This window comes from Giraffa tippelskirchi, chromosome 3, assembly GCF_054371585.1.
Source record: "Giraffa tippelskirchi isolate mGirTip1 chromosome 3, T2T-mGirTip1v1.2.pri, whole genome shotgun sequence".
Taxonomy (NCBI): Eukaryota; Metazoa; Chordata; class Mammalia; order Artiodactyla; family Giraffidae; genus Giraffa; species Giraffa tippelskirchi.
Window position 1 is genome coordinate 145,141,669 of NC_137277.1, and position 9,947 is coordinate 145,151,615.

The 9,947-nt window shown below is 37.4% G+C and overlaps 1 protein-coding gene across 23 annotated transcripts in view; it reads left to right on the forward strand.

The window, feature by feature from the left end:
- The window catches only part of PLCL1 (phospholipase C like 1 (inactive)), a 357,116-nt gene extending 348,655 nt beyond the window's left edge, over window positions 1-8,461 (forward strand). For 16 of the 23 annotated variants that reach the window (XM_081581516.1, XM_081581515.1, XM_081581517.1 and 13 more), the window contains one exon: window positions 6,807-8,461. In XM_081581516.1, the coding sequence (XP_081437642.1) occupies window positions 6,807-6,989 (183 nt within the window). In that variant the 3' untranslated portion in view covers window positions 6,990-8,461. Of the gene's footprint in view, window positions 1-4,589; window positions 4,937-6,806 lie in introns of all 23 variants that reach the window. The other 7 variants (XR_014079932.1, XR_014079935.1, XR_014079931.1 and 4 more) reach the window with 1 other exon arrangement.
- The last annotated feature ends 1,486 nt before the right edge of the window (window positions 8,462-9,947 follow it).

Here is a 9,947-nt window from a genome sequence, read left to right on the forward strand (position 1 = left end):
TATCTTCTACATTTGGTAAATTACTCTTCTTTCAGATCCAGGTTCTCAGATACTAAAAACACTTAGTCAGGTTCTGTTTCCGTAATCTTCAGAGATATTTGATGAATTGGAGTTCTGACAAATACTAAAATGTGTCATAAGGATAATTTAAAAAACTGTATAAAAATTATAAAATCTAATGGCTCAGGTAAACATGTCCAATGTAGTTCACTTTTTTCTTCCTAAAAAAGGAAATAGTTTAATTGCTTTATGTGATAAAGATTTGAAAAGCAGTGTTTTTTCTTTTTTTTTTTTTAAGTTCAGAGTTTCAGGAGAAGAGTAACACAAAAAGTTTCACTAAGTCAATACTCTTAGACCAGAACTACTCCTCAACTATTCATCTATATTTCTTGAAGGTTCATAGGGTAAAAATTCAAATTTTTAAGAGGCAAGTAGGATGCAGTTGAATATTTGGTTGACAAGGTCTTGAAAACTAATAAATCTGAGTATTGATAACTTTATGCAATGAAAACTTCTGTTTTTGTGCAGTCGAGGTATTTTGTACATAATTTCCCTATTGCCACATCTCTGTGCCTGTTACTCTTGCTAACATGTTGTATACATTCCCTACATAACTAGGCTTTCATTCTGGAGAGCAAGAATCCCAGGCCATCTTTGCACAGTTTTACCCAATATTTCAGTAATGTAACATCAAGAGAAATATATCTGTTTTGACATCAACACATTTTTGATTTGCTATTTTAATTTCTCAAATAAAGGGCACTGTAATAGTTGTGTGTATCTCTTTGGAGCAAAACACTTACGCCTTTAAGATGATACAGAGATTCCTCAAAACTGTGCTTTTTGAACAGTTATTAACTGTGCACAGCCCACTACAATATGGTCATGTCCACCAAATGGAGCTGGAACAAATAAAGAGGTACTAACCCCATCATACTGTCTGTGGCTGATTTTTGCTGCAGTATTATCCAGGGGTGACTCTAGCTGTGGATGTTGACACTCACATGGGTGGAATTTCTGGGGAATCTGTCTGCCGTTGAGTGTGTGATGACAAGGAGTCACACAAGCCTGCCTGGCGACAGTGTTGCATTTGTTTATGGGTGTCGTTGTGAATACGTGAGGGCCTCTCCATTCCCAGAGTCTTGATTAACTGCTTTAAATATTTGTGGTGTACTCTGAGACAACCCACGCATTTCCTTCACACGTGACAAGGACACTAGTTATAATGTTCAGCTGCTCTTTCATGCACTAATATCACAAGGAATAGTGCAGTTCATGGGAAAAATGGATATTAAAGACCATGGATGTCTTTTGTAAGTTACTCTGCCAGAAGGTAGCCAAAACTATTTTAGGCTATTTTCAAACAATGGAGGGAAACTGCATTTCTTAGTATGAACAGGAATAACACAAATACTAAACGTCTTTTGATAGATGATAAAATATATTGTTATATATAGCTAATAGCTGACTCGCATTTAGAATTCTAGCCCCTTTTATGGTTTTGATATAATGAGATAATGGGTACAAATTGGTTTATGTTTAGTATATTGTGCTCAATAACTATTAGCTTCTGTTTGGTATTGCGATCGCATTTTTAAGTTTTTAAATTTTTTTTTATTGTGGTAAAAGTCACATAATATAAAACATACTATTTTAACCATATTTATCTGTACAGTTCAGTGGCTCTAAGAACATTCATGTTGTTGTGCACCTCCCATCATCATCCATCTCCCGAATTTTTCACTTCCCTAAACTGAAACTCTGTCCCCATTAAACACTAACTTCCCATCCCCCTCCCCACTCACCCCTACCTTCTGGGACCTGACATCTATGAATCTGTCTATTCTAGGTACCTCGTGTAAGTGGAATCAAACAGTATTTTCACCTAATGTATATTGGAATGTATTTTTAAGGTTAGCTTAATATGTGTCCTACAAAGAGATTGTGCCTTCTTTCCCCCCCGCCCAACCTGCGTGCTATACAGTAGGTTCTCTTATGCTAAGTTGCTTCAGTTGTGTCTGACTCTTTGTGACACTGTGAACCGTAGCCTGCCAGGCTCCTCTGTCCTTGGGATTCTCCAGGCATGAATACTGGAGTGGGTTGTCATGCCCTCCTCCAGAGGATCTTCCAAACCCAGGGATCGAACCCTGGTCTCTTACTTACATCTCCTGCATTGGCAGGTGGGTTCTTTACCACTATCACCACCTGGGAAGCCCATAGTAATGTATAATCATTCCCAATCTGCCAATTCATCCTATCCTCTTTCTCCCCCTTGGTGTCCATACATTTGTTCTCTACATCTGTGTGTCTATTTCTGCTTTTTATTGTCAGTAATAATTTATTAGTAGTAATAAAAATTGTGGTGGCATGGTAGTATATCGGTCCCTTTTGCAATCTAAATGCATCACATATTTCTTGATTTCTAGATAATGTATTTTAACTGCAATTTAATGATGTTGGAAAGATTTGGTTATGAATGCTTAATGTATCTTTTTTTTTAAAAAAGCTCATTAATCATTACTAATTTTTAGATTCAAATTTCTGTAGCGATTTATGGTTTTCTATGATTCTAAGTGTTACTCTTTAAGTGTGTTGGGATTTCCATGGACTCTGACATTTGGAAGACAAATAACCGTGGAGGTCATTGTTGTTGGGACTTTTGATAGTCCTCTTGTCTCATCAGCGTCAGTCTGCCTGAGATGCCCTTTATTACTTTTACTTTTCTTCAGATTGAAGCAGTCCTCATGTTTTCCCCTGAAGCGTCCCTAGTACCAGAGGAGAGATGCTAAATGTTCCCATGAGATTGCTCGTATATTGAAATGTTGGCAACAGCTTGACATTTCTTTCAAGTTGAGTATTCAATGGTCAGATTTCCATTAATTGTTCATTCCAGGCCATTACAATCTCAGATTTATTTTCCCAAGAGATGTTATGCTTTATATACCACCAAGTAAAATGAATTCTCTTGGGCTTCTCTCCTTTCTGCCTTTCTCCCAAGACCTCTGTTGGAGGAGAATTTCTAAGCATACTCTTTAGAAATGCCCAGTTATAATACTCCTTAAATGAATACTACACACTAGTATCTTTAATTGGCTTAGCTAAGTGATCTAAATACCTAATATATCTTGTGGGAAATGCTACACAGGACAGAGCTATTTCAAGGGAAGAGATATGGTATAAGCTGGCTAGTTAGGAGGAGTTTGAGAGGGAGTATGATGGAGTAGAGATGGGGTGCTAGTTGGTCAATAGAAATCACTGCACATATAGTGGGAAGAAGTCAGACCTGAAAAGGAATGACAAGATGGGGGTTGTTAACAATAAACTTCACCCTCTTTACAGTTTTGCTTAGAATGAGTCTCTTCCGCTCCTGCTTATTTAATTAAGAGGACTCAAGGAGTTTAATCACAGAACAGAAAGGTGACCTCTCTGCTTTCTTCTTAAAAAAAAAAAAATTGAAAACAGTGTTTCTACATCAGTATTTAAGTGTAAATCTTAATAATGTAGTCTTTCATTTTTTCTTGTTCTGTTAGTTAATAGATTAATTTTTCTTTTAATTATTTTTCTTCCTATATCATGTACCCAGGACGTGTTGTCTCTTAGTTATCCAGAGATGACGTCCTTGTGTTTCTGTGCACTGGCACAAACTGTCTTCTCCAATTGGCCTTTGTTTTCTAGAGAGAGTGACTTCTGTTTACCAGAACTGACACAGTCTGGCTTTTAGGCCTGGATGCCACTTCTCAGAACTGATGAGATGACATTCTGGCTGATTAATTAGATGTGTTTCATAACCTGCCGCCAGAAAAGAGACATGAGAGCATTATGCATTAGTAGTATCAAGCTTGATATTTTTGTGTATTTCACTGCTCTTTTGCAATTAGGAAAGATGCCAGCTTTGCTTTTGTCATGCTTTAAAAATGCTTGATGAAAATTTCAACACTAAGAGAAAAAGGAGCACTTAAAACTAATACTCTGAAAATGAGTGTGGGTATAATCTGTTTATTAATACAGTTTGTTTTTGTAAAGGGATGTTTGCATTTGTAAAAGCAGTAGCAGTATACATATCTCAGTAAAAACAAACCCTTATGGATGCATTTTAAACAAGTTGGTAAAATTTATATTAAAATGTACACAACATCAAGACATTTATTTAGTAGTGGTGGTGGTGGTTTAATCACTAAGTCGTGTCCAACTCTTGTGACCCCATGGACAGAGGAGCCTAACAGGCTACAGTCTGTGGGATTCTCCAGGCAAGAATACTGGAGTGGGTTGCCATTTCCCACTATTTAGTAGTTGACTATGTCAATTGCTTTTCATATCACCTAATAGCATATTTACTCACAAACAGCTTTTCAACATATTTTCTTTAATCTTTAAAACTATGAGGAAGGCAGAAGAATGTTTTCATCATTTTTACGAGAAATAAAATGGCACGGGGAGAAATTGTTGGAGCTAAAAGCACAACTAAGATCCTCTGACTTTTGTCCCTGCCAACATATCTTAGTGCATCTTATCTTCCTGACTGTAGATCCCATCTCTAAGTTCTGTGCCACCTGGGCAATGATTGTCTTTTTATTTGTCTTGTTTCCAAGGGTAACAATGACTGGGAGGCTTTAATGTGCTTTGTAAGAGTGCACAACTTGCCTTGAAGAGATGCCATATCGTGTAGTGGTTAAGACTACAGACTCTGGAGTCAACTGCAGGACTTTATTTCAACCCCAACTCTACCACTTAGCAGCTGTATGAATCGGAATGAGGACCATTCTGGGCCTCTATTTGTTTTTTCACTCTAAACTTAAAATAAGAAAAATGCCTATTTTGTGGGGATGTTATGACAATTGAATAATGAACATATATAAAGCATGAAGAAGGATACCCACAGAGAGCAAGCGCTTTGTATGTTATATTATTATTATTGCTTAAAGACTGCATTTTCAAGGTGGGTATGACCTTCTTTTTAACATTCAGAGGGGGCTTATTATTGTCTATACTCCCCAAGTTCTGTTGGTGTAGTGCATATTTTTCCCTTTGAAAGTCCCTCTGTATCCTAAAGAGTGTTCAGTCTCTAGTCTACTCTTAGTCTAAATTCTAAGTGTGGCGTGTGAAATAGGGTAGGCTTCCCAGGTGGTGCTAGTGGTAAAGAACCTGCCTGCCAATGCAGGAGACATAACAGATGCAGGTTTGATCCCTGGGACGGAAAGATCCCCTGAGGAGGGTATGACAACCCACTGCATATTCTTGCCTGGAGAATCCCATGGACAGAGGAGCCTGGCAGCCCTACAGTCCATTGGGTCGCACAGAGTCAAACACGACTGAATTTACTTAGCACACATGCGCACCATAACAAAAATATTAGGCAAAGCCTTACTTACTCATCCTATATGTTTAAAAGTGTTGTTTGAAAGGTTGAGCTATTATGACATAAGATAGAACTGGCAAGTGCTTGTACAGATTTTGAGGAAATATTCCAAAGCATTTTAAATACAAGCTTTCTCATATACCCTGAGGTGAAAGCCTTCATCAAATTAAAGAGGGCAAGCAGCATATCATGCATAAAATAGATGACTTTCCTTTTCTCAGAGTCTCTGCTTTATAGAGAAACTCCCCAGCAGCTCGGGTAACCTCCAGTTTCAAGGTCGTACTCTCAGGCATTGTCGTGAGAATGAAGTGGGGAGACAGAACTGCTTCCTCTTTTGTCTGTACTCTGTAGAGATATGTTCTCGCTTTCCCATACTTACTTCTTCAGCCCCCTGGGCCAGTGTCAGCATACATACTTGATCATCACAACAATGAACTAAAATAAGAAAAAAGATAATGGAAAAAGATCACTCAGTCTCTGATGTAACTGACAGTGGATGATTCCCTGTGATCCTTGTTTGCTTTTTTGTTTTGATTGACACACTAAGCCTCCAGAGCCTCTCCTCCATCAACGAGATGGGAACATTGTTTTGAGGATAATGGAAGAGATAGAAGGAATATGGATAACCTGGAACTTATCAGACTGCAAACTGCAGTGATGATGCAATGTATTTAAAAAAAAAAAAACAACAGCTCACCAAGCATAAGGGTGTGTGATTTACTTTATGGAAGATATTTTGCTTTGTAAGCTCTTGTACATCAAGAAGCTGATTTAATTTTTGGTTCTTTGAGGAAGAGGTTCTTTCCTTGCTTTCTCCCAAGCTTAGGAATGCTGGGCTGGGTGGGAAAGAAGTTGTAGCAATGTGCAGTCTCAAACACTAGTGATGGAAGGGCTGAGTGTCCTCGGTACATTCAGAGGAGAGTGTTTCCTCCCACAGGAATCTCAAGGGGGCTGCCGGCAACCACAGAACCGATGGTGAAAGCTCAGGTTGAGGTCCTTGAGTTAAATTACAAAGACCCTCAATAATGCAAGAAAAGAAAGTGGCCTAAACTTGGCAAAGTTCAGTTCAGTTCAGACACTCAGTCGTGTCTGACTTCTTGCGACCCCATGAACTGCAGCACGCCAGGCCTCCCTGTCCATCACCAACTCCCGGAGTCCACCCAAATCCATGTCCGTTGAGTTAGTGATGCCATCCAACCATCTCATCCTCTGTCATCCCCTTCTCCTCCTGCCCTCAATCTTTCCCAGCATCAGGGACTTTTCAAATGAGTCAGCTCTTCGTATCAGGTGGCCACAGTGTTGGAGTTTCAGCTTCAACATCAAAAGTGGGCTCTCAAGTCCGAGTCTGTTTCCTTACTGAGCAATAGCAGGAAGCATATAGAATGATGTCACTCAGGATCTTCCTGGCCCATAACTTTTTTCTTTGATGTTTATTTCTGCTTATTTGTAGGGCCAGGGAGACCTGTTGAAGAACGCCAAGAATGAAGCCATAGAAAACATGAAGCAGATCCAGCTGGCGTGCTTGTCTTGTGGCCTCAGTAAAGCCCCCAGCAGTGCTGCTGAGGCCAAGAGCAAGCGCAGCCTGGAGGCCATAGAGGAGAAGGAGAGCTGTGAGGACAATGGAAAGCTGTGACCCCAAGCAGCAACAACGCCTTCACCTAGCCTTCCTCCCAAGGACTCTGGTTTTCCCTTCTGATTTTCTTTCTTTAAGATTTTTAGAAGGTCACAAGAAGATGCCCTCTATGGGATATTGGACATAAACAGATATTTTCACAGCGTCAGTATTTTAATGTAGTTAATTTATCTAAGTTAAAACCTCTAGTAGCAGTGTTTTAAAATTCTGAGATGTGTGTACACACTCATGTATGGATGTGGGTGGAAGTGTGTGTATGTGTGTATGTGTGTGAGAGAGTGAGAGACAGAGATAGAGAGAGAGAGAGTGAAAAAGAAAGATTGAGAGAGATAGACAAGAAGGGGAGAGAGAGGTTGAGATTCTGGTAAAATCTATTCTGTGTTGCATTATTCATTTGGTTAAGTTATTACTTATCATTTTGGGACAATTTTGTTAATCTGAAATTCTAAAGAGCACTTACTATAACCTGTTGCTGTGTTTAATTTTACTTCTCTACCTTTGTCATTTAATTTAGAGATCTTAACATAGCTTATTGTGAAAGGAAGCCAAAGTTACCAATGCATAGATGTTTTAATAGATTAAATATAGACTAGACAAATTCCTAAGAATCACAGTAGAAATAAAAGTGAATGAAAGCTAAACAATTGATCAGAATTTCTGGAGGATCAGTTAGTGAACTCTTTAAAATATTTATTAAATCAATTTTTAGAAAGCTTTTTGTAGTTTACCAGACAGATGTGATTTCAGTGGAAAAGCTGATCATAAGTGAATTTATACCCACCCACTCTGAAACACAGTGAAAACTCTGTTGAGATTAGAATTTTGATGTGACAACAATATTCAGTTATGAAATTTCAAGGTTGGGATTTGTAAAAATGTCTCATTCTCCCAAACTGGGGATCTAGTGCTCATTTTCTCTAACAAACATGGGTAGAGAGGAGGTCTTGGCTTTCATTGCATTTAATTTAGAGTACTAAATTTAAAGACATTGTCCAAACAATATCATATCATCATCTTGAGGTGATATAAATTCTGTGCATCAGATAACATTGTGATGATTTAAGGACTACCTGATTACAAAAATCTATTACATAATTTTAACACATACAGAAAAACATACAAGCAAAAACAGCAAATGACTAATTTGGGTACATTTATAATTGCATCCAGATAATTTTTATCCTAATATCTTCATAAAGTACTTGAGTATAATATGTTTGTTACCTCCAACAGAACTAAATGTTCTATCGTTATGAAAATTTATTTATTTAAAACATTGCTTTTATTTTGAAAAGCTTCTTAATTAATTTGGTTAACAAATATGCTAATTTGGGGGAAGCTAGGGAAGATCATTGTTGAAATTTTGCAAATATAAACATCTTCTATGGCTACTGTGTTAAGTTATTTCTGACTTCTTAACACTATTATGTTTATGTTGCACATTACTGAGAGAGTAAAGATATAAAACAACACTTTTATTGTTCTCTTTTATTGGAAATTAATTGAAAAAGGAGCGATAATGAAAATAAGTTATATCAAAAATATCTTACAGAATATATGTCCATGGACCAGATATGATGATATTTCTCCCTAGGTTTAAAACTGGGTGCTTAGAAAGCACACAAGCTCATTTGAAGGTAGGTTTCCAATGGTATATACAGTAACCAGAAAAAATGTCCTTACCCTCCATTGTAGAAAATTCTTACCCTGCACGGTAGTTACAAGGAATAGTGGAACACAGATAACTAAGTCCTCTATGATGAGAAAGAGGTGATACAGATAGAAACAAAACCTTCCTTACATCAGCCAGTTGGTTGGTTTCACCTGTGGACTGCTTCACTTCCCTGAATTCCTTGTGGAAAAATCCATGCCTTTACCAGAGAGACGAGAAGACAAGCTAAAGGGTGGCAGATTTTCAAGGAATATGTATTCATGTATTTATTTTAGGGTCAAATCCAATCTTCAGAGTGGCTTCTCTAGTTTATTCCATGTGTCCTGAGGCTCCACGCACACTTAGGCTCTACCCAGATATTCCTGAGAACGTGATACGACTCTACCTCATCTAATGCTACTTCTGTTGACAGCCACACTCTTCTCCATTGTGTTGGGTATCCCTGGTAGACAGGGAGTGACGTGTGGGGCAGGGAGTTGCAAGGGAAGAGGTCTTACCTCTTGATGGAATAACAAAAACAAACGTACCAACCTTTCTTCATCATTGTATTCTACAAGTGTCTGTTTTCTTTTCAAACTTGAACAGCAGTAGAAAATGCCCCCTACTCTCCACTTAGTTTTGGGGGATGCTAGGAAGGCGGTGTGGAAGATTTTAATTCTGTTTTTGTTTATTAATTTTTACATTACCCAGGGGATTTGAGGTAGAGATGGTAGGTATTATCATTGACACTTTATAGGTGAGAAAACCCAAGGCCACTGATACATTAAATGGAAGAGTTGACTTTCAATTTTGGTCTGATTTTATGTGCATGAATATTTACTCAGTGATTCTGATTTTTTTAATTTAATTCTCAAAAATTTCAACTAAACTATTAACTCTTTCCTTTATAATCACAAATGAAAAAAACTTCATGCTATTTTCTTACAGTAAAATATTAATGATAAATATAAAAATGCAAAAATAGGGAAATGTATAAAAAATAAAAATCTCCCAATATACCTTTAAATTTATACCACTTATACCCCTTAGACACTGTTTAGCACTTCTTTATGTATATAAATATGCTTTCCATTTTAACAAAAGTGAGATCATATTATAGAAGCTGTTTTGTAACAGGCTTTTTACAGCAATAAAAGCAATACATCCTGAATATCTTTCTGTGTCAGCAATATGCATGTACATTGGTACTGTCAGCCTTTGAATTGAATCTAGTCCATACATGACATATTTTATTTGGTCACTGAATCTTTTTCAAAATCTTTTTAAACAATAGACAACTTTTAAAC